General features: G+C 39.2%; 2 protein-coding genes across 2 annotated transcripts in view; one reads left to right on the forward strand and one right to left on the reverse strand.

Moving 5' to 3' along the window:
• The window catches only part of LMNB1 (lamin B1), a 64,758-nt gene that overhangs the window by 21,467 nt on the left and 18,649 nt on the right, over positions 1 to 24,642 (forward strand). Inside the window, exons 2-6 of the mRNA XM_064366278.1 lie at positions 6,158 to 6,314; positions 6,942 to 7,067; positions 14,133 to 14,303; positions 15,755 to 15,880; positions 22,718 to 22,938. Coding sequence (XP_064222348.1) covers positions 6,158 to 6,314; positions 6,942 to 7,067; positions 14,133 to 14,303; positions 15,755 to 15,880; positions 22,718 to 22,938 — 801 coding nt within the window. The remainder of the gene's footprint in view (positions 1 to 6,157; positions 6,315 to 6,941; positions 7,068 to 14,132; positions 14,304 to 15,754; positions 15,881 to 22,717; positions 22,939 to 24,642) is intronic.
• LOC105714226 (charged multivesicular body protein 3-like) lies at positions 12,031 to 12,924 on the reverse strand. The gene has a single exon (XM_064366233.1). The coding sequence runs from the start codon at positions 12,922 to 12,924 to the stop codon at positions 12,259 to 12,261; it is 666 nt and encodes a 221-aa protein (XP_064222303.1). The 3' UTR covers positions 12,031 to 12,258.

The following is a 24,642-nucleotide window of genomic DNA, read 5'->3' on the forward strand; positions in this document are numbered from 1 at the left end:
ATTTATAAACGTTTATCTTATGGTTGCAGTTAGGGTTTGGTTCTTCTGTAAAACATCTAAAGCAAATGGGTATGTTTTGTGACTTATTTTCAGGAGCATGAATATTTTTAGTATTAGATTCCCATGTTGAATTTAACATAGGAAGATCTCCTTATCTGGACTAGAAATAGTTTAATCAGACAGGTGGATAATACAACAAATCCAGTCAGGAAATGTACTAGAAGTAAATGTATACTAATACCTTAAGTGGTAGATAGCTTCTACGAATTTAGGATTCCTATCTAAATCGCTCTACTGTTTGGAGGCATTGTCAGATGTCACTCTGCTTAGGTGATTGCAGCAAATTCATATGTATGTTTTAGGATATCAGTTCTACAGATTTCTACACTTTGACCGTGTACTGATAATTACACTTGGATTTTCTGTATAATATTGACGAATGAAAAATAGTAATATGGTTAGAAAATTATGACAAAATTATGTTGAGTGTTAACTCACTGCATAGCTCCCATGTATCCTTGACAACTCATGTGACATATAAGACTCATTGATTTCACTGAGTGCAGTGGCTCACGCTGGTAATCTTAGTACTTTCAGAGGCCGATGTGGACAGATCACTCGAGCCCAGGAGTTTGAGACCAGCCTGGGCAACATAGCAAAACCCCATCTTCCCACTTGCCCCCCACCCCCAAAATACAAAAATTAGCCTGGCGTGTTGGCACATGTGTATACTCCCAGCTACTTGAGAGACTGAGATAGGAGGATTGCCTGAGTCCAGGAGGTGGACTGTGAGCCGTGATCCTGCCACTGCACTACTGCCACCTGGGTTCAAGTGATTATCCTGCCTCAGCCTCCTGAGTAACTGGGACTACAGGTGCATACTACCACGTCCAGCTACTTTTTTTTTTCTGAGGCGGAGTCTTGCTCTGTCACCCAGGCTGCAGCGCAGCGGCGTGATCTCAGCTCACTACAACCTCAGCCTCCTGGGTTCAAGTGATTCTCTTCCCTTATGGCCTCCTGAGCTGGGACTACAGGTGCCTGCCACCATGCCCAGCGAATTTTTGTATTTTTGGTAAAGATGAGGTTTCACTACGTTGGCCAGGCTGGTCTCGAACTCCTGACCTTGTGATCCGCCCACTTTGGCCTCCCAAAGTTCTGGGATTACAGGCATAAGCCACCATGCCTGGCTACTTTTTGTATGTTTAATAGAGACGTGGTTTCACTATGTTGGCCAAGATGGTCTAGATATCCTGACATTGTGATCCATCCGCCTCAGCCTCCCAAAGTGCTGGGATTTCAGGTGCCCGGCTGGGAAAAAAAGAAACAATAAGCCCAAGAAATGATTATTATTTCTTTTGGAGAGAGTGTCTTTTCATTTTTCTGGATTATTAGAACTTTCTGACCACTTACATGTGTCTTTAAAACCTGTTGATAAGGCTCTCTGGGAGCCTATTTATATACTTCTCTGAGTAGAAGGGAAAAAGCCAAATACATTTTTTAAAGTAAGCAAATAAGAGTTTTTTATTTTCTTTTGAATGTGAATGTGAAAGGTTAGCATTTCTTTGCAATTTTAAGTACATTTTTAACTTCTTATTTGTATCTGCCTAATTTTTCCAATAATGTCAAAGTTACAGCTTTAAGAAATATATGTATATATATTTCTTTCTTTCTTTCTTTTTTTTTTTAAAGATAGGGTTTCACCATGATGGCCAGGCTGGTCTTGATACTTCTGACCTCAGGTGATCTACCCACCTCGGCTTCCCAAAGTGCTAGGATTACCGGCGTGAGCCACTGTGCCTGGCGTATATATATTTCTTAATATATATAAATATATATATATATATATTTGGAGATAGGTACTCACTTTATATATATATTATATATGTCATATATATATGTGTGTGTGTGTGTGTATATATATATATATTTGTATTTGGAGATAGGGTCTCACTCTGTCAACCAGGATGGAGTGCAGTGGCACGATCAGGGCTCACTGCAGCCTTGACCTCCTGGGGTCAAGTGATTCTCCTGCCTCAGCCCCTCTAGTAGCTGGGACTATAGGCATGCACTACCACATCTGGCTAATTTTTTGTGTTTTTGGTACAGATGGGGTCTCACCATGTTGCCCAGGCTGGTCTCCCTCCCAAAGTGCTGGGATTATAGACATGAGCCACTGCACCTGGCCAAGAAATATTTATAACAGAACAATTTATATTTTCATAGAACAACTGTTTTATGTAACTAAGAACTTGACATAAAATGAACAGTAGAAGCATTAGTTGTGATTGAAATTAAAGTTCCTATAAAATTTCCACTGGTATCATTGGGTGGCCCTCAGGGTACCACAAATAAATACTCTCTTCATCCCCCATCCTCCTTATCTTCTTTGGTTTTTATTTTTATGGAAGAAATCACCATATTCTAGTCATTTAAGTGTACTACCTTAGATTAATTTTTTGGCTTCTTGTATTTTCTACACTCCACAAGATATTTCACAGTATCTTTCACTTGGTAGCATGACATTCTGAGTTTTGAGCTAATTGCATGTATTACCTATTACATCTGTGACGTCAAATAAACAAGAACAATACTGCATAAAATATGCCAATTTTACAGATTGCTACATACAATAACTTACAAAATCGACATGCTGTTTTATGAGGTATCATTCTCGCTGGACCATTTTGGTCCCTGGAAAGCACAGATCTTTCTCCTGCCATGAGGCAGCATTACACTGAAAACTACCACATTATGACCTGAGCTTTAAAAATTAATGTTTTTAATTGTTAAGTAATTAATTTTGTATCAGTAGCTTTTGTAAGTACTGTGTAATACTGCATTTAAAATATGGTTTTAGGCTGGGTGTGGTGGCTCACACCTGTAATCCTAGCACTTTGGGAGGCTGAGGCAGGTGGATCACCTGAGGTCAGGAGTTCGAGGTCAGGAGTTCGAGGCCAGGAGTTCGAGGCCAGGAGTTCAAGGCCAGCCTGACCAACATGGAGAAACCCCATCTCTACTAAAAATTCAAAATTAGCCAGGTGTGGTGGCACATGCCTATAGTCCCAATTACCAGGAGGCTGAGGCAGGAGAATCACTTGAACCCAGGAGGCGGAGGTTACGGTGAGCTGAGTTCGAGCCATTGCACTCCAGCCCGAGCAACAAGAGCGAAACTCCATCTCAAACCAAATTTATTAATAAATAAATGAAAATAAAGATGGTTTTATTTTCAGTCAGTGTATTATGATATGTATCCTAACCCTTCTGGTCATTTTATAGTGGGATAAAATAGGTTTCTTCACAAGTGTCAGTTCTGTTCCTGTGGAGACCCAGCACTTGTGTGAACTAGGCATTTTGGTTGTAAATTATATTGGTATGGGATTCTTTTTTTTTTTTTTTTTTAAACAGTTAATGTTTTCCTCTTCTGGACAAGACTTCAGTTAAAGCCTGCCATCTCGTGATGTTTTAAAGCATGAGATTTAAGCAGGTGACATGACTGCTGAGCTTTTCTGATGAGTAAAAAGTGAACACTATTAAATCTTTTCATATGTGATCATCATTTGGCCAGTTTATTTCTTCACTTTATTTTAATATTACAAGATTATTTTGGAACTTTTAACTAAAGATTCCTCCTTTAGCTGGTCCTCAAACATCAGTAGAAGTACTCTTCTACAGTAGCAGTTTTTTAGTTTATTTTTAAAATCCTATTTCTCCAAGAAAAATACAATAGCAGTTTTAAGAACAGGTATTGATAATTTTGATATTATTTTTTTGAGACAGATTCTCATTCTGTCACTCAGGATGGATTGCAGTGGCCTGATCTTGGCTTACTGCAACCTCCACCTCCCAGGTTCAAGTGATTTTTTTTTGCCTCAGCCTCCCAGGTAGCTGGGATTACAGATGCATGCGACCATGCCTGGCTAATTTTTGTATTTTTTGTAGAGATGGGGTTTCACCATTTTGGCCAGGCTGGTTTCAAACTGCTGACCTCAGGAGATCCGCTTGCTATGGCCTCTCAAAGTATTGGGATTACAGGCTTGAGCCACCACACCTGGCAATAATTTTGATGTTATTAAGGCATTTGTTTTGTGTAACTCATGTTAATAATTATTTGGGTGAGAAAAATACTGCCCATTAAAATATAATTATTGGATAAAATACATCCAAAAGAACTTTAATTTTATAGTGTAGAACTCCATTTAATAAAAAGTGATATTTAGAGGCTGGGTGTGGTGGCTCATGCCTGTAATCCCAGCACTTTGGGAAGCCGAGGCGGGCAGATCATTTGAGGCCAGGGGTTCAAGACCAGCCTGGCCAACATAGGCAAACACCATCTCTACTACAAATACAGAAATTTAGCTGGGCCTAGTAATGCACACCTGTAATCCCAGTTCCTCTGGAAGCTGAGGCATGTGAATCACTTGAACCCAGGAGGTGGAGGTTGCAGTGAGCCACGATAACCCCACTCTACTCCAGCCTGGGTGACAGAATGAGATGCTGTCTCAAAAAATAAAATATAGGTGATATTTAGAGAAAAAGAAACTTCAGTTTGAACATCAGCTTGTGTTTTTTTGTCTTGTTTTTTTTTTTTTTTGAGACAAGATCTCACTCTGTCACCCAGGCTTCCAGGCTGGATGGAGTGCAGTGGTACGATCTCGGCTCACTGCCTCCTCCGCCTCCTGGGTTCAAGCAATTCCCCTTCCTGAGTCTCCCGAGTAGCTGGGACTACAGGCATGTGCCACCAATGCCTGACTTAAGTTTTTGTATTTTTTGGCAGAGACAAGGTTTCACCATATTGGCAAGGCTGGTCTTGAACTCCTGACCTCAAGTGATCTGCCTGCCTTGGCCTTCCAAAGTGCTGGGATTACAGGCATGAGCCACTGCACCGGGCCCTGAACCTCAGTTTTTTGGTAGTTAGCTGTATAAACTGAAATAATTTTTATGCAAAGTATTAGAGAGGCAGTTACTTATTGTTAGAGAAATCTAAAGTTACCTCTGTGTAACAAAATGGGAGGTACTTGCAAAGTTGTGGTCAGTTAGTTCTTACTAATATCATGGGAGTTTCAGTATCATGCATTGAGTTATAAAATTACTTTTTAGATGCTACTCCACATTTTTAAAAAATGCTTTTTTGAATAACGTCTTATTCTCATTTAGTGTAATTTAATTTCCTCTCCTCTCCCCTCCCCTCCCCTCCCCTCCCGTCTCCTCCCCTCCCCTCCCCTCTTCTTTTCTTTTCTTTCTTTCTTTCTTCCCAGGCTGCAGTACAGTTGTGCAATCATGGCTCACTGCAGCCTCCACCTCCTGGGCTCAAGTAATGCCCCCGCCTGAGCCTCCTGAGTAGCTTGGACTACAGGTGTGTGCCACCATGCTGGGCCCTTTTTTCTTTTCTTTTCTTTTCTCTTTTCTTTTCTCCTTTACTTTCCTTTTCCTTTTCCTTTCCTTTTCCTTTTCCCTTTCCCTTTCCTTTCCTTTCCTTTCTTTCCTCTTCTTTTCCCTCCCTCCCTCCCTCCCTTCCTTCCTTCCTTCCTTTTTCTCTCTCTTCTTTCTCTCTCTTTCTTTTCTTTTCTTTTCTTTTCTTTCTTTCTTTCTTTCTTTCCTTCTTTCTTTCTTTTCTTCTTTTTCTTTTTTTCTTTCTTTGGTAGAGATGGCGTCTTGCTATGTTGCTTAGGCTGGTCTTGAATTTCTGGTCTAAAGCGATCCTCCCCTGTCTGCCTCCCAAAATGTTGTGATTACAGATGTAAGCCACTGCACCTAGCATGATATCCTGACTTACAGTTCCCTGTACATTTTGGCTTATAATACGCATTGTATTTAGAAAATAATGAATTTTCATTTCTTCAAAAAATCCTGTATTAGTGTGCCTCTTTATAGAACAAAGGGGACATGTGTTCCCCCTTAGGGACAAGTAGGATTCTGGTACATTGGTCTTTATATGGACGTCTTTGACCCATAGTCATTAGTAGTCATGTGACATTGAAAGAGAATGTTAGCCAACAAAAACTCTAGATCCAATGCTTGTGAATTTCTTCTTTAATTTTGATAGGTGATGGCAGCCTTTATTTAAACTACTTCTTCTGTTTGTCCCTTCAGCAGAGAGGGAGAAGGCCTCAAGTCAGGAGTATGATTTGATGTCTTATGCTTCTTAAATCTTTTCCAGCTATGCTAAGAAAGAATCTGATCTTAATGGCGCCCAGATTAAGCTTCGAGAATATGAAGCAGCACTGAATTCTAAAGATGCAGCTCTTGCTACTGCACTTGGTGACAAAAAGAGTTTAGAGGGAGATTTGGAGGATCTGAAGGATCAGATTGCCCAGGTAAGGTCAATCCTACTCTTGAGCCATATGTGGTTAGATTAATTGCCTCATCTGCCTTAAGCTATAGTTTGATTTCTTTATTTATTTTAAAATTTATTTTATTTTTGAAATTTTAAAAATTTCTTTTTTGGTTACTCACTTGAAGAAAAGCATTGAGGTAGGTAACATGCAAAACATCATCACCTCCCAGGTATTCTATCTGGATCGTACAGATCTCGTGGCTCCCCTTCTTCCCTGTTGTACGCACACTCATTCTGTCTCTGCTCTCAAAGTCTATTTTGTTAGGAAATAAGTAAGAAAAGCGATGTCATAATGCTGCTCTGCACACAGGAAAAAATGAAGTGGTTAGCTAAAATAACTAGTTTGATTTTTGAAACATGAGTGAGTCATAACATCTCTGTTCTATTCCCTGTTGCCAGTTCCAGTTTGATGGCTGATTTGGTATGATACTCTGTGGGTGAGACCAGCAAATGAACACCCAGTTCTGTGATAAATGTTAAAATGAAGTAATTATACATTGATAAATGTATAGGAATTGTAACAGTTGATTTCATTCATAGGTATCTTAAATTCATTATTAAATTGTTGCTGTGTAATTTTTATCACAATTCTTTTTCCTTGTAATAGTTGGAAGCCTCCTTAGCTGCTGCCAAAAAACAGTTAGCAGATGAAACTTTACTTAAAGTGGATTTGGAGAATCGTTGTCAGAGCCTTACTGAGGACTTGGAGTTTCGCAAAAACATGTATGAAGAGGTAACTATATATAATTTTACTTTGTAAAGGAATGGAGGGGTTCTAGAATGACTTTGTCATAACTATACATGTAATTATATTTTATTTATGATTTCTTTACCACAAAATTATATTAAATAAATAATAAGGTTTGGGGATGGGGAGAAATTTTGCAGGTAGATTATTCAAGCTACTGCTGCTAAGGGACTGCATTTGAGAACTCAAGCTGTTATTGTAAGCAGATATGATTTCACTTCATCTTACTTATAAAGGCTTGGTCACAGCAGCTAATTACTGTCAATATGTTTAGGCATTATTTATCTATTCCTGCCTAACAAATTCCTTCCAAAGTTCATCAACCTGAAACCACAGACTTGTATTAATTTCTCAGTTCCTGAAGGTCAGGAATCAGAGCTGCTGAACTGGGTGGTTCTGTTTCTGGGTCCCATGAGGTTGCAGTATAGCTTTTAACCTGGGCTGGAGAAATGGCATCTGAGCTCATTCGTAGGGCTGGAAGTGTCAGTTCCTCACCTCATGGTCTTCTCCATAGGGCTGCTCATGATAGGGCCCCCCTAAGAGTCAGTGATGAGAGAGAGAGAGAGAAAGAGAGAGAGAGAATGAATGAGAACATACAGTACCAGCTACCAAGGCAGAAGCCACATTGTCTTCTATAACCTAATCACAGAAGTTATATACCATCACTTTTGCCTTCTCCTATGGCTCACATCTGGATATCTGGCTACTCACAGCATTTATAAGTATATGTGTAAGTCTTTTTTTTTTTTTTTCCTTGAGATGGAGTCTCTCTCTGTTGCCCAGGCTGGAGTACAGTGGCACAATCTCAGTTCACCTCAACCTCCCCCTCCTGGGTTCAAGTGATTCTCTTGCCTCAACCTCCCGAGTAGCTGGGACTACAGGTGCATGCCACCATGTCTGGCTAATTTTTTTTGTAGTTTTAGTAGAGACGGGGTTTTACCATGTTAGCCAGGATGATCTCGATCTCCTGACCTCGTGATCCGCCTGCCTTTGCCTCCCTAAGTGCTGGGATTGTAGGTGTGAGCTACTGTGCCCGGCTCACTCCTGTAAATCTTAAAATATCACTTACAGGCCTTAACTGCTGTGGTCAAGGGGTAGGGGCAAAACTGTTGTCGAACAAGGAAGTAATAAAATTGAAGAAAAGGGAATGTATATTTCATGAAAATTGGAGAGGGTTGGAATCAACCCATGGGGGAGAACATGCTGTTAATGTGCTAGGCTTAATGTTTTTAGAAGTAGTGTAATTTTGAAAACAGTGACTAACAATAATTTAAAAATAGGAATTCATTGTAGCAGTTAGAAAATTAATATTTTAGTTGGAGGAAAAACAGTAGAAATCTGATTTTTTTAATGACAGTCTAAACAAAATAGGTATTAGTGCAAGGTGCACCAGACAAGCAGTTAGACCTTGGACAACTCTTAGTGTCAGTTTCTTATTTAAAATGAGATACTGATACTGCTGTTTTTTTCTTCAAGGAGTGGTGAATATCAAAGTGAAATACTGTGTGTGAAGGCTCTTTGCAAACTGTATATAATTGTTACTAAGTGTTGCTTTGTTAAAACAGTTTTTTTTTTGCAAACTGTCATAATTGTTACTAAGTGTTGCTTTGTTAAAGCAGACTTTTTTTTTTTTTTTTTTTTGCAAACTGTCATATAATTGTTACTAAGTGCTGCTTTGTTAAAGCAGATTTTTTTTTTTTTTGAAACAAAGTCTCACTCTGTTGCACAGGCTGGAGTGCAATGGCAGGATCTTGGCTCACTGCAATCTCCACCTCCCAGGTTCAAGAGATTCTCCTGCCTCACCTTCTCAAGTAGCTAGGATTATAGGCGGCTGCCACCATGCTGGCCAATTTTTGTATTTTTAGTAGAGATGGTGTTTCACTCTGCTGGACAGGCTGGTCTCGAACTGTTGACCTCAGGTTATCTGCCCACCTTGGCCTCCCAAAGTGCTGGGATTACAGGTGTGAGCCACCATGCCCAGGCCAAAGCAGATAGTTTTATATGACATTGACTTACGTTTTTGTATTGTTTTGTAAAAATTGTGATTTATCATGACTTATTTCTGATGTGTGTAGACAACCAGAAGTAGGGCATTTTTTCCTTTGTAAGGTCACTGATTCTTTTTTTTTTTTTTTGAGACGAAGTCTCACTCTGTGGCCCAGGCTGGAGTGCAGTGGCACGGTCTTGGCTCACTGCAACCTCCACTTCCCAGGTTCAGGCAATTCTCCTGCCTCAGCCTCCTGAGTAGCTGGGATTACAGGCATGTGCCACCACGCCCAGCTAATTTTTATATTTTTAGTAGAGACAAGGTTTCACCATGTTGGTCAGTCTAGTCTCAAACTCCTGACCTCGTGATCCACCCGCCTCGGCCTCCCAAAGTGCTGGGATTACAGGCGTGAGCCACTGCGCCCAGCCAGGTCACTGGTTCTACATAAAAAATGACATTAGTAAAAAGTCATTTAATTTAATATTTTTAGAGGCCGGGCGTGGTGGCTTATGCCTGTAATCCCAGCACTTTGGGAGGCTGAGGCGGGTGGATCATAAGGTCAAGAGATCCTGGCCAACATGGTGAAACCCTGTCTCTACTAAAAATACAGAAATTAGCTGGGCATGATGGTGCACAGCCTGTAGTCCCCACTACTCGGGAGGCTGAGGCAGGAGAATCACTTGAACCCGGGAGGTGGAGGTTGCAATGAGCCGAGATCTCGCCACCGCACTCCAGTCTGGTGACAGAGTGAGACTCCGTCTCAAAAAAACTATATATATATGTATACATATATATACGTGTATGTGTGTGTGTATGTATGTATGTATGTATATATATGTATTTAGAGTGTTTATGTCACATCTTTGAATTTTTGGCTTTTGCCTTTTTTAGAATGGATTTTAAGTTATTCCTCTTAATTTTGTTTTTTTAATTGTTTTTGGAGGCAGAGTCCTACTCTGTTGCCCAGACTGGAGTGTAGTGGTGTGATCTTGGCTCACTGCAACCTTCACCTCCTGGGTTCAATCGATTCTCCTGCCTCAGCCTCTGGGGTAGCTGGAACTGTAGGCATGCATCACCACACCCGGCTTAGTTTTGTATTTTTGGTAGAGACAGGGTTTCACCATTTTGGCCAGCCTGTTCATAAATTTCTGAACTCAAGTGATCCTTTTGCCTCGGCCTCCCAGAGTGCTGGGATTTAGGCGTGAACCACCATGCCCAGCCTTTTTTACTTAAAAAAAAAAAATTAATTATTATTATTATTATTTATTTTTTTTTTTAAGAGACAATCTCACTCTGTTGCCCAGGCTGGAGTACAGTTTTATGATCTTGGCTCACTGCAACCTGTGCCTCCTGGGTTCAAGCGATTCTTGTGCCTCAGCCTCTTGAGTAGCTGGGACTACAGGTATACACCCTCACAACTGGCTAATATATATATATATTTTGGTATTTTTTTTCCTAAGTCTCACCATGTTGGCCAGGCTGGTCTCAAACTCCTGGCCTCAAGTGATCTATCCGCCTCAGCCTCCCAAAGTGCTGGGATTACAGGTGTGAACCACTACGCTGTAATTTTTTTTTTGCATTGATGGTATATGTTCAGTAATAATATCTAACTTCCTTATTATGAACAGTTGGGAAGAAAAAGGAAGGAGAAAAAAGAGGAAGGAGGAGGTAGATAAAAGAAGGGCAAACTGTTAGTAGTTGCTCTTTTCAATGTTTTTATGATTTAGGTATTATTTGCTTCATGAAATAGATGTGATTTCTGGGAGGGTGATAGCAGAACTGTAATTTGAACTCGGTTTTCTGATTTTTGTCAAGTGCATGCTCCTGTGCAGTGGCTAAGAGGAAGATGAAGAAATGCACAGGACAATACATGCACTGACATACACAAACAGCGACTTTGGTGGGTTATACTTCCCTCTTGTGGCTTCTTTAGATATTGCCATTCTAATTTTTTTTTTCTTTTCTTTTTTTTTTGTGATTGAGTGTCACTCAGCTGTCCAGGCTGGAGTGCAGTGGCATGATCTTGGCTCACTGCATCCCAGGTTCAAGCGATTCTCCTGTCTCAGCCTTCTCAGTAGCTGGGATTGCAGACAACTGCCATCATGCCCAACTAATTTTTGTATTTTAGTGGAGATGGGGGTTTCACCATGTTGGCCAGGCTGGTCTTTAACTCCTGACCTCAGGTGATCCGCCCATTTCAGCCTCCCAAAGTGCTAGCATTATAGATGTGAGCCACTGTACTCGGCCTTCCTTTCTAATTGTATTTAGACAGTTCCTTAAAACAGAGTAAGGGATCATGACAACTACTTCTGTTTTTTTTTTTTTTAATTTAGAGAATACTTTATTAGTTTCTGTAATCAAACCCATGTAGATAAGACCTTACATATTTAATACAGTGTGTTACCCCTGTACAAATGGAAAAAAATTAAGTTTAATGTTTCTAGACCAATATGGCTGTTAATTTTTGTACAATGCCAACTCAATACAGTAAACTGGGATACTTTTTCCAAAGTTGATAGCACACCTAAGGTTTCCAAAAATTCAAATTAAATATATACACACAATATATTTATATAAAAAAACAATAATAGCAGTATGTTATGCATCAATAGCAGCAACAGCTTTTCCAGGTTCTGCAGTCATCTGAACAAAATTAGAGAGACATCCAGCACACTCCATTTAAAAAAAGGGGAATAAAAAGGTAAAAAATAAAACCCCAGAAAATTGCAAAGTTCTGTTACTGTTGTGGTATCTGGCACCATTTTTTTAAATTAGCTTCTGAATCATCATCTAGAAAGAAAACTTTCTAGAATAACATCATTGAAAACAGCTCTGATAAAGCACAGTCACTACTACGTATCATAAAGCAGGTACAAGATATTTTACATTCACACAAGTATGATACAGTACGGTCCTGTATCTACAATTCTAGAATATACAATTAAAAAGGCATTATTTGAGACTTGATTCTACTTTTTTTTTTTTAATACTCGTAAAAATGATGCATTTATTTATACAACCTTTATAAGAACAATCCCTTTGCGATCCCAAAACCTGGGCAGAGAGTGAAAAGAGACAAACAGAACCTTCTCCAAAATGGTAGTCCTCACAACACAGGTGTAGTTCAAGAGACACATAAAATGGCAGCTCTTCAGAGGAGTGTGTGCACACACAGCGGGTAGGCAGCCCCTAGCTTTGGAGTGTGGCTAGCTGGGACTGCATGGCCTCCAAAGCTTCTTCCTCCTCCTCATCCTCTGAGGCAGCCATCGCTCTTGAAGGTTCTGGCTCTAGAAGGGCATCAGTCACTTTACTGGGTGCTTTGCCCAAGGCCCCTGCTGTAATTTCAAATAGAATTTTGTCAATTTCCATTTCTGCTGCTTCCTCCATTTCTTCCTGATCGTCCATGCTTTCAAAAGTGTCCTCTAACATCTTCTCTATGATCCCAGCCTTCATCATTTCTTTGGACAGCTCCCTTATGGTGGCCTGAATTTCTGGAATCTTCACAGGACTTTGCATGGCCTTCATCACTTCTGTGCTCTTCTGCAGGGAACCAGCCACTCGCAAGACCACGAACTGGTTCTTCATCCCCATGAGCACCGAGTTCATGTGTGCTTTGGATGCATATAGCTTGCTCACAGCCTGCCTTGACCTGATTATCTCCTTGGCCAGAACTACACAGACATCCTTCTGGCCCTTCTTGGCTGTATCTTTCACAGATCGTTTCACTTTTTCTTCTTCTCTTTGGATATCCCTTATTTGCCTGTCAACAACTCTCATTTCCTTTCTTACCTTCAGTGACCATTCATTGACCAGTTCTTTGGGTGGCTTCTCCTGGGTTTTTCCAAACAGCCCCATGGAGGGGGCTGAACTCGTCTTGCTCCTTCCGGCTTTCCGTTCCCTGTGCCCAGGCAGGTCACGGGCAGCCGCCTGGGCAGGGCCCGCAGAGAGGAAGGGAGTCCTGATTCTACTTTTCTAGCAGAGGGCGCAAAGGATGGCATGACACAGCTCTGTAATGAAATGCACCTTCTTAGGATTTCCTTTAATTAGTGGCACAGTTCTAGGTACTCACTATTCTTCATGAACACCAGTTTTGCTAAAAACTGGTTTAAAAAGAAAATGAAACCCCAAAACTATGGAATACTTTTATTCTTTAGTAGAAAATTTTTCATATATATATTTGAGTTAGTCAACTTATATCGTTAATAAGATCCTGTATCACTTGATACCATATACTTGATAGTTTAATACCAGCTTTTAAACGAAATCATATAAATTAGCTTGTTCTGCCTGTTATGTCTAAGAAAATAGTTTTATGGCCGGGTGTGGTGGCTCACACTTGTAATCCCAGCACTTTGGGAGGCCGAGGCAGGTGGATCACCTGCAGTCAGGAGTTTGAGACCAGTCTGGCCAACATGGGGAAATCCCATCTCTACTAAAAATACAAAAATTAGCCAGGCATGGTGGTGTGCGCTTATAATCCCAGCTACTAGAGAGGCTGAGACTGGAGAATTGCTTGAACCGGGGAGGTGGAGGTTGCAGTTAGCTGAGATCACACCACTGCACTCCAGCCTGGGCAAGTGACAGAGTGAGACTCCATCTCAAAGAAAGAAAAAGGAAATAGTTTCATTACACATACATTTTTACTTAAATTTATCATGACTGGTAAGTTTACCTTTCCATGTGCTTTGTTTTTTTTTTAAAAGAGGGATTATCAGTGAAACAATTTAGAAAAATAATTTTTGCTTAGTGTTTAGTATAGTTTACTGTCTATAAATCCCTGATTGCATGGTAGTTTACTTGGCTCCAGAAAAATAAATAGCTATGCTCCTGAAAAGGAATAGGAAATTCCTAGGGCTTGAGACTTCTGTCCTTAGTTTCATTTCAAAAATCTTCTCAACTGAAAACTAAGAGGCAAAAAAGTGTTTATTCACATGACTGCTTTAGGACAAACAGGAGGAGGTTTGTGTGTGAAACTTCAGATGACTGTGATGTCACTCAGATCTGTACCAGTGCAGCCACAGTAAGTAACTTGGCTTTATGTTTTTTATTTCTTTTTTCCCCAGGAGATTAATGAGACCAGAAGGAAACATGAAACACGCTTGGTAGAGGTGGATTCTGGGCGTCAGATTGAGTACGAGTACAAGCTGGCTCAAGCCCTTCATGAGATGAGAGAGCAACATGACGCCCAAGTGAGGCTGTATAAGGAAGAGCTGGAGCAGACTTACCATACCAAAGTGAGCTCTCTCTTCAGAAGATTCTTTTGAACTCTTAAAATCATTACTTCACAGATCCCATGAAGAACGTGACTTGATGTTTATCTTGTTCTTTTTAAAAACGATTCCACTAGCCTCCATGAAATATATAGAAAAACTGATTTTTTTTTTTAAAAAGTGCAGTTTTCTATAAACTAAATGTTACTAAAAATTACTGGAAAAATGTAGGGTTGTTCCAATTTTATTAGAGGCAAGGATTTGTCTTTTTGTCCTATTGATCATTCGTATTACGCCAGAGCTGAACCCAAGCCATGTGAAATACCTTTCTTCCAATAACAAGTACTGATCATGCTGGCGACATCTACATCTGTTTAGTAGTAAATGAATGTCCAGCTGCATTAGATCTCACTTTCACATCATCACTGTGCACAGATTGCAACTGCTACACATTGGGGTTTTTTGCATAAGGGCCAAATGAAAAGTCTCTTTTCATTTCTTCTTCTGTCACTATTATTCACTTAAAAAAAAAGAAGTATTTCTTCTTCTGTCACTATTATTCACTTAAAAAAAATTGTAGAAACTTCCCACTTACATTAGCAGACCACGCAAGAATTCATAAAAATCACCAACTAATACAGGCTTTCCTGGTAAATGATTTTACCTCGTTTTAAATGTTATATGATTTGATTAAAAAGATTTTTTTGAGACCGACTTAGAATATTAGAGTCAGAGTTATTAAAAATTTTCATTGCATGGCCTTAAACTGTTCATGTTGCTTCTTATCTATTCTATGAAGTGGTAATTAGTGAAAGATCTCTTACTATAAACAGTAACTTCAGTTGTATAACATTTATCCAATATTATGCATTGAGCTGGACAGTGAATGAACTAAAGTAAGGATGAGTTACACTCTGGCCTCACAGGGAGCCAGGGAGGAGTCACAGGACCATGTGCCTGAGACACACATACACAGTAGTGTTATGGGATTTGTATTTTACTCGTGCTATTTTTTTTTTGCCTCTGAAAGGAATTATTTCTATCTGGTTTGAACTAATCTATAAACTGGTATTTTCTGCTTGTTGCTTTATATTCTGTATTGGATTTTGTGGGTTAGGGATATATGATGTTTGCTTTCTTACAAACATCTTCAAGTCAAGTTGCTACTGCCCAATCTCCTTATCAGTGTTCTCTTAGACATTAAAGGTTTAATAGATGAAATATTGAAGTAATAAACTTTGGGTAAAGGTCTAGGTATATTACCATTCTCAAAACTCATTATTTAGGAAATGACTCTAAAAGTCACACAGAATTATGGTCATTCACAGCATGTCAGCAAACTTCATGATGCTTTTCCTGTGTTTCATCAACCAGTTACCAGCAGGACTTAGGTTTGAAATACCTTGAGGTGAATCATGCTTCCTTGTTTGTTGCAGTTCTCTAGATAAGACTGACTGGTTTGCTTCTTCTTTTAGCTTGAGAATGCCAGGCTGTCATCAGAGATGAATACTTCTACTGTCAACAGTGCCAGGGAAGAACTGATGGAAAGCCGCATGAGAATTGAGAGCCTTTCATCTCAGCTTTCTAATCTACAGAAAGAGGTAAGTAAGCATCTTTCTGTAAGAAGTTAGACTTGAAGGTCACCTTCACCATGGGCACCTACCTGCTTTGCTCTGCCTGATGTCCCTCTTCCCTCTGTTTGTCACAGAGGATGATGTTATCCTGTGCTTTGGTCTGCACAGTACTTTTCTAGATTAGTTCATTTTGCATTGCATAAACATTCTTTGAGCAAATACTATTATTCCTAATTAGTAGATTACACAGAGCTAAGGGACTTGCCCTTGGAGAAGCAGCCTGCTAGTTTATTCACTGGACTTACCCTAGGATCTACGTCTTTTGACTTCTCTAACAGCTTCATCTCTACAGAGTTATTCTCAACACATTCCTTTTTTATATCATTTGAAAACCAAAATGAAGAAAAACATGCAAAAATTCTTTGCGGGTGGTGAATGCTTTGTGTTTCTAGACAAGTTCTTTAGTGCTTAAAGTACATAATAATTAGGATCCAGGGAAGTAGCTTTAATTTGCATATTCCAATAAGAATTTAGTGACTGATTAATTTGTTGGTATGCCTAAGTGACAAATGGCATTATTGCTGGCTGTGTTGACTGGCTACCTACCAGGGCGTGATGGTGTGCTTCAGGTGCTGCACTGCTTCAGATCATTTTCAGCCTAGGGTGATGTCAGTGTGGACACAAAGTACATATACTTCATATATTGCGTTCAGAGTGATTCAGCAATTTACATGTCACCTTAATTATTGTGGAAATAACTTCAACTTCTGTTTTCCTCAAGGGAGGAAATCTTGTTTTGAATTTTCCACATAAGAATAAACTTTACTTTACTCTTGATGAGGCTTTTCTTCCTTCCTTTTTCTTTTTACCGTTTTTAGTAAAATGTTTCTAATTATAAAACTGATAACATTTAGTGCAGGAACTTAGAAGTAAAGCAGAAAATGAGTCACATAAAATGGGGTGATACAAAAGAATTTAGTTAACATAGGAGCTCTTATATTGCCTATCATCTGCTTTGTTACTTACAGCACAAATTTTTAAATTATTTTAAATCTATTTTGTGCTGATAATGTTTTGAAGATTTTCATGTAGCAGTAGAGCTGGAAGCACCTCTGAATTCATTCTGTATAACCACAGATCTAGGTGAGTTTGATGACTTGCCCAGAGGCTGCAGACTGATAAATGGGTTTATCTACTGGTTCCCAGTTTTTTCTTTTATACCTCATTCTCTTCAAAGAAGATTTACTTTTAGAAATTTAAGAGATAATCTTTTTTCCATTGCACCATCTGTCTTAGTCCTTTTGGGCTGCTATAACAAACTGCTATTGACTTGCTAGCTTATAAACAACAGAAACGTTGGAAATTATTTCTGTTTTGGAGGCTGAGAAATGCAAGATCAAGACACTGGCAGATTGGGTATCTGCCTGGTGAGGGCTGTTCCCTGATTTATAGATTGGGCCTTCTTGCTGTGTCCTCACATGGTTGAAGGTGAATCAGCTCCCTTGGCCCTAATTTATAAGGGCATGAATCCCAATCACTAGGGCTTTCCTCTCATGATCTAATCACCACACAAAAGCCCCACCTCTTAATGTCATCACCTTCAGAGTTAGGATTTAGACATGAACTTTATGGGAACACAAACATTCAGATTATATCACTGTCTTAACAGGTGCTTTTCTAAAAATGGGCCTCTCTGTTCTTATGCTGAGTTGGCATTTACTACTCTTTTCTATTTACTAATAGTAAATTGCATACTAGTTACTATCTCTCAATTTTATTTTTTCCTACTCTTATTATTATTTTTTTGGCTGCTGCTTAATCCGTTTGATTTACTTAGTACAGATCTTCTCTTGGGGTGGATCTTCATTGTACTTTGGATGAGGAAACTGAGAGTAGTCTAGTATTATTAATAAGTAGCAATGGGCTCTGAAACTTATTGACCCAGATCCAAGCCTTTTCCCTGTTTGCCTGTTAATTGCATTCCCATTTTTGCAAATTTTCTTTCTTTTTTTTTTTTTAAGATAGAATTTTGCTCTTGTTGCCCAAGCTGGAGTGCAGGGGCATGCAACCTTTGCCTCCTGGGTTCAAATGATTCTCCTGCCTCAGCCTCCTGAGTAGTTGGGATTACAGGTGTGCACCACCATGCCCGGCTAATTTTTCTTATTTTTATTAGAAACAGGTTTTACCATGTTAGCCAGGCTGGTCTGGAACTCCTGACCTCCTCGACCTCCCAAAGTGCTGGGATTACAGCTGTGAGCCACTGCGCCTGGCTGCAATTTTTTTTGTTGACCTTAACTTAGTGGTTTTTAAGTAATGTTAGGCAGGGAACTGGGGGTTTCCAGGAGCTAACTCATTAGTAAATAGAAGAAGAGCATTCCCCTTTAGCCAAAATAGTTTTTAATTTCTCTGTCTGGGGGTGAATCTTTTCCTCCATTCATTATTGGTAACAGACTTTATGGTACAGTATATTTTGAGGAATATTTTTATTAGTTGATAAATTTTAGCCTTAGAAAAATCATCAAAAAGAAAAATGTTACTTCTTTGAATATTTCCCTATTGTATATCTTAATAGTGTTTGTTGCTGAGTCATATCAGTTTCATCATGCTGCCTATTGGGCCGTAAGAATTTCCTTTTGGTTAAATAACTCAGGTTGGTGAAATACTTCTTAAATTTCACTTAAAATTGACATGGCTTTTAAAATACTGATTTTAGAAGATATATTTAAATAATATATAGATGGTAGCAGTGTTACGTTTTGGAATTAGAGATTTTGCACTGTTTATAGCATTTCTAGATTTTTGACTTGGGGCCAAATGAATTGGTTGGTTAGCGCTTGCTTGCCTTAGAGTATAGCATGGTACTTAAAAACACCTCTAACTTTTGTTTTTCTGACACCCAGATTCTGGAGATTTTTGTTGCAGCTAGACCTTAATAAACCAGTACAATTACATTACATACTATAAAAAAATAAAAAACCCCAAGATCATCAGAAGTCCTAAAATTTAGGGTTAGAGGCAATATCTGAGAGATAATCTAGTTAGTTAGATCTCTTCATTTTCCTTATGTTGAAACTGGTTTAGTGAGGTTAATTACAGCTTGCTTATAGTCTCATAGGTAGTTAATGGCAGAATTAGAAAGGAGAATCTAGGTCTAACTTCTCATACTGTGTTCCTTATATTTCACTACACCAAGTGTAAGTGCAGTGACTGAAAATAGAATTTAAATATTTCTATTTAAAATACAGAATGATTCAGAGTAACTTTAAAACTTCTATACCTAGATTTTGACTTCTCCCTCTTAAACAGCTCTGCAAAATCAAAGGCAGTCAGAGACATTATTGGGTTTATAAATCTGGGCTTAGGTTATCTGTGAATCTTGGGTAGTTTGTATCTCTCGTCAACTCTTCTTTTTGCTCATTCTGTCTGCTACCTCTGATATATGAAATAAAACAAAGAGATTGAAGGGAGGCATTTTGAACTTACATGACTTTTTTTTTTTTCTTTTGGAGGAAAGAAAATACAAAGAATATGGTAGGGGGGAAATGGATTTCTCCATTTATAGCATGATATTTGCAAATGCAGTTAAATGCAAGTTCTCTGAGGTTCAGGGATTACCTTCATAATACCCATCTTAAGAGGAGTGCCTGTCTAAATAGAATGTCAAGTCATATACTACTCTTTAATTTAATTAATTGATTGTCTTTTTTTTTCTTTAAAAATATATTTTTTTGTTTGCATGTGAACCAGGCACCCCCTCTACCCCCGAATAGGTTCAGAGTGACTCTTGATTATTTTTTTATTTTTATTTTTTAAATATATATATATTTATTGCATTTTAGGTTTTGGGGTACATGTGGAGAACATGCAAGATTGTTGCATAGGTACACACATGGCAGTGTGATTTGCTGCCTTCCTCCCCTTCACCTATATCTGGCATTTCTCCCCATGCTCTCTCTCCCCAACTCCCCACCCCCTGCTGTCCCTCCCCATTTCCCCCCAACAGACCCCAGTGCGTGGTGCTCCCCTCCCTGTGTCCATGTGTTCTCATCGTTCAACACCCACCTATGAGTGAGAACATGTGGTGTTTGATTTTCTGTTCTTGTGTCAGTTTGCTGAGAATGATGGTTTCCAGGTTCATCCATGTCCCTACAAAGGACACCAACTCATCGTTTTTTATGGCTGCATAATATTCCGTGGTGTATATGTTCCACATTTTCCCTGTCCAGTCTATCATTGATGGGCATTTGGGTTGGTTCCAGGTCTTTGCTATTGTAAACTGTGCTGCAGTGAACATTCGTGTGCATGTGTCCTCATAATAGAACGATTTATAATCCTTTGGATATATACCCAATAATGGGATTGCTGGGTCAAATGGAATTTCTATTTCTAGGTCCTTGAGGAATCGCCACACTGTCTTCCACAATGGTTGAACTAATTTACACTCCCACCAATAGAGTAAAAGTGTTCCTGTTTCTCCACATCCTCTCCAGCATCTGTTGTCTCCAGATTTTTTAATGATCGCCATTCTAACTGGTGTGAGATGGTATCTCAACGTAGTTTTGATTTGCATTTCTCTGATGACCAGTGATGATGAGCATTTTTTCATATGCTTATTGGCCTCATATATGTCTTCTTTTGTAAAGTGTCTGTTCATTATTTTTTAAATAACCTTGTTATTTTGGCATAATTTTAGATTTACAGAAAAATTGGCAAAGTAGTATAGACAGTTCTGTTTTTCCCTCACCCAGTTTCCCCCGTTGTTAGCATCCTTATGTTACCATAGTGTATTTTTCAAAACTAAGAAACTGACATGGATATATTACTGTGAACTAGACTCCAGACTTTGAATTTCACCAGTTTTTCTATTATCCTCTTTCTGTTCCAGGTGCCACATGCCTCCCCTGGTCTGTGACATTTTCTTGGGCTTTCCTTGTTTTTTATGAGCTTGAGTCTTGAGTAGGATTATTCAGGTATCCTATAGACTGTCCCCCAATTTGGATTTCTCTGGTGCTTTTCACATGATTAGACTGGGGTTTGGGGTTTTAGATGCCCATTTTGTCACATCATATCTGGGATTGCACATAGGTGGTAGCCATATGACATCCCTGGTGGTGCTTGGTTTAAGATAGTGTTTGCCATGTTTCTCCACTGTCAACAGCACTAGTTTTCCCTTTTCATATACTGTTCATGGGAAGCAGGTGACTAAGTTCAGCCCACCCTCAAGGGTGAAGGGCAGGACTTAAGCACCACATTCTGGGGGGAGATCTACATTTATTAAATGGTATTCTTTTGTAAAGATTTGTCCATTCCTTGTTTGTTTATTTGGTTGTTTGTGTCAGTATGGACTCATGGGCATTTACTTTATGCTTTGGGTTATAAGTTAATACTGCAATATTTACTTTTTTGGCTTGGATCGTTTCACCTTTGACCATTGGGAGTTCTGTCAGGCTGGCCACTGTGTCCCATTGCTTTTTGAGCACTTCGTTGCTTTCTGGTACTATAACATGCTGTAGGCCCATCTTGCGTTTTCCCTGCCCCAGTCCTAGAATTATCCATTTCTCCAAGGAGCCCTGGTTCTTGTTATTGGAGAATGGTATATAGAAATTAAGATCTGGTCACTGAGTGTGCTCATTGGTCCTGGGTTGTCACTGCTTCTCAGCCTTCTCACCAATAAAAGTAGGTAATATTTTATGTATGCTAACCCAAGTGTACACACATATTTATAACTGTTTTTCTGTCTAATCATTTGTGTTTATATTAAGGTAAACATGAATTCATACAGATGTCTCTGACTTGAATTTAGTACCACAGGATTCATTTTTGGTGTCCTCTCTGACATATCTATAACTTTTCTCTCTGAGAGTAAGAAACCTAGTTTTTATCATCCATTTACTTATCTGTTCAGCCCAAGTATATGTTAAAGCAGTTTCAAAATTTTGAACCTATGCTACTGTGAGAAGTAAATTTAACCAGCAAGAGTATAGTTTTTATGTATTGGGTTGTTCCTTTTTATCTCTAGCCTTCTAGATTTAGTTTTTGCACATTAGATGCCCTTCCTCTCCTGCTCTGTTGCGGGTACTTGTGATTCTGAGGCCTAAGCTATCCATCAGTCTTTTTGAGTTGATTGTCACTTTCTGAGGCTACTGAGATGAATTCTGTCATGGAGAAACACAGAAGAATAATTACCCAGTAAGCCACAAGGTTTCTAAGATGAACTTTCTGGTGTAGGATGTGTGATTTTTAAGTTTTTTAATGCCAAATATACAGCTTCTATGTTTACAGTGATACTTTACAAATCACCCAGCCCTATATTGTATGGCCTTTGTGTGCTAACTGAACATGAGATAGCCCACCAATCCTAAAGGAACATTAGGTAGTACCTTCCACATGATAACCAGAGTCCCTTTGCCTTGGTTTCTGAATATTCCTCAGCAGTCTGCTAAAACACACTTTTACCCACTCTCAGGTTTATTTTGTCAGTCAGTGTTTATACCTTTTTAAGTTCTTTATTTTTTTTATACTTTTGGAAGTAAAGGCTTTGTAAGGGAGCCAGACTTGACTTTTACCAAAACCACAGCTTAAAATTGTTTTGGCTAAGTACAGAAAACAATATATGTATATTTACAGAACTTACATTTGGGGAATATATCTTTGATTCTTTTATTAGCCAAAACTTTCCTGAGTTCTGTATTTTGTATTTGAGGAATTTTGGGCTTTAATTTCTTAAAATCTCTTCAGTTCTAGTGAGTTAGAGATTCCATAGGGTTGTACTTGTTTTCCAGTCTAGGAAATGGTTTAAAATAGCTGCCTGGTGCTAATGTTGGAATGTTCCTAGAAAGTAAATGTGTTTCCTTGTATCTTAAGTCTAGAGCATGTTTGGAAAGGATTCAAGAATTAGAGGACTTGCTTGCTAAAGAAAAAGACAACTCTCGTCGCATGCTGTCAGACAAAGAGAGAGAGATGGCAGAAATAAGAGATCAGATGCAGCAACAGCTGAATGACTATGAACAGCTTCTTGATGTAAAGTTAGCCCTGGACATGGAAATCAGTGCTTACAGGAAACTCTTAGAAGGCGAAGAAGAGAGGTAAGGAACTTAAGCCTCACCCTATCTTATGGTCTACTTTTTGCCCCTCACCCTTTTTATTTAAAGAAAAATAAATAGCATTTTAAAAATAACTTTAATTATTTTCTCGGTCATTTCTTCTAACACCTAGGTATAGAAGTAGTCATAGATAATATTTTTACCTTAACAGACAAAGTGTTGCTCAAGTACTCTTAGTTTTTTATTATTACTTTAAATGCTGAACTGCATCAGGATAGAATAGTTCCTTTGAGATTTTAAATGTTTTTGTGATTTGGAAATACCAAATTGGCTGAAAGAGATTCTACATATATTTTATTTTTTATTTTTATTTTTTTGAGACAGGGTCTTACCCTGTTGCCCAGGCTAGATGCAGTGGTGTGATCTTGGCTCACTGCAGCCTCTGCCTCCTGGGTTCAAGCAATTTTCCTGCCTCAGCCTCCCAGGTATCTGGGATTACAGGTGCGTGCCACCACACAGGCTAATTTTGCATTTTTAGTAGAGATGAGGTTTTACCATGTTGGCCAGGCTGGTCTCGAACTCCTGACTTCAAATGATTCACCCCCTCGGCCACCCAAAGTGTTGGGATGACAGACGTGAGCTACCACACCCGGCTGGCTTTACAAGTATTTTAAATCTGGTCAATGTATAAATCTTTTCGATACCTGTTTTCAGAAAAGAGTTCCAAAAGGGCCAGGCACAGTGAGTGGTTCATGCCTGGAATCCCAGTACGTTGGGAGGCCAAGGTGAGTGGATCACCTGAGGTCGAGAGTTCAAGACCAGCCTGACCAACATGGAGAAACCCTCTCTACTAAAAATACGAAATTAGCCAGGTGTGGCCATGCATGCCTGTAATCCCAGCTACTTGGGAGGCTGAGGTAGGAGAATTGCTTGAAACTGGGAAGCAGAGGTTGCAGTGAGCCGAGATTGCCACTGCACTCTGGCATGGACAACAAGAGTGAAACTCTATTTCAAAAAAACAAAAAGAGTTCCAAAAGGAAAGTGCCTGATTTAGGATAAAAAATCAGGCAATATTATGTCCATTGCGATCACAAGAAAATACAGGTATGCAAAGAGAAAACAGTACACTAACTATAACAGTGGCTGTGGTGGGTGGTGGTAGATCAGATGACCTTCTTCTACCCCTGTTTATTAAACTTCCTGTGTTATGGTTATATTACTTCTATCCCTAGAGAAGATGTTCAGATTTTTTTTTTTTTTTTTTTTTTTTTTTAAGAAAATTGATGATGGGTGTCTTATAAAAAAGTTTACCTTATTTAGGGTAAACTTTGGCTTTGGCTAACAGATTGTAATTAATATTTTGCTTTAGAAATTCATTGGGATATTATTATTAGTATTATTTGAGACAGGGCCTTGCTCTGTCACCCAGGCTGGAGGGCACTGGCACAATCTTGGCTCACTGCAACTTTAGCCTCCTGGGCTCAAGCAATCTTTCTATTTCAGCTTCCCGAGTAGCTGCGACCACAGGTATGAGCCACCATGCCTGGCTAATTTTTGTATTTTTTGTAGAGACAAGATTTTGTTGTATTGCCCAGGCTGGTCTTGATCAAGTGATCCGCCTGTCTCAGCCTCCCAAAGTGTTGGTATTACAGTTGTGAGCCATTGTGCCTGGCCTTGTTTTTTTTTTTGAGACGGAGTTTCGCTCTTGTTACCCAGGCTGGAGTGCAATGGCGCGATCTCGGCTCA

This window comes from Aotus nancymaae, unplaced genomic scaffold (genome assembly GCF_030222135.1).
Source record: "Aotus nancymaae isolate 86718 unplaced genomic scaffold, 86718_ANA_hifiasm-v0.15.2.pri h1tg000064l_1, whole genome shotgun sequence".
NCBI lineage: Eukaryota > Metazoa > Chordata > Mammalia > Primates > Aotidae > Aotus > Aotus nancymaae.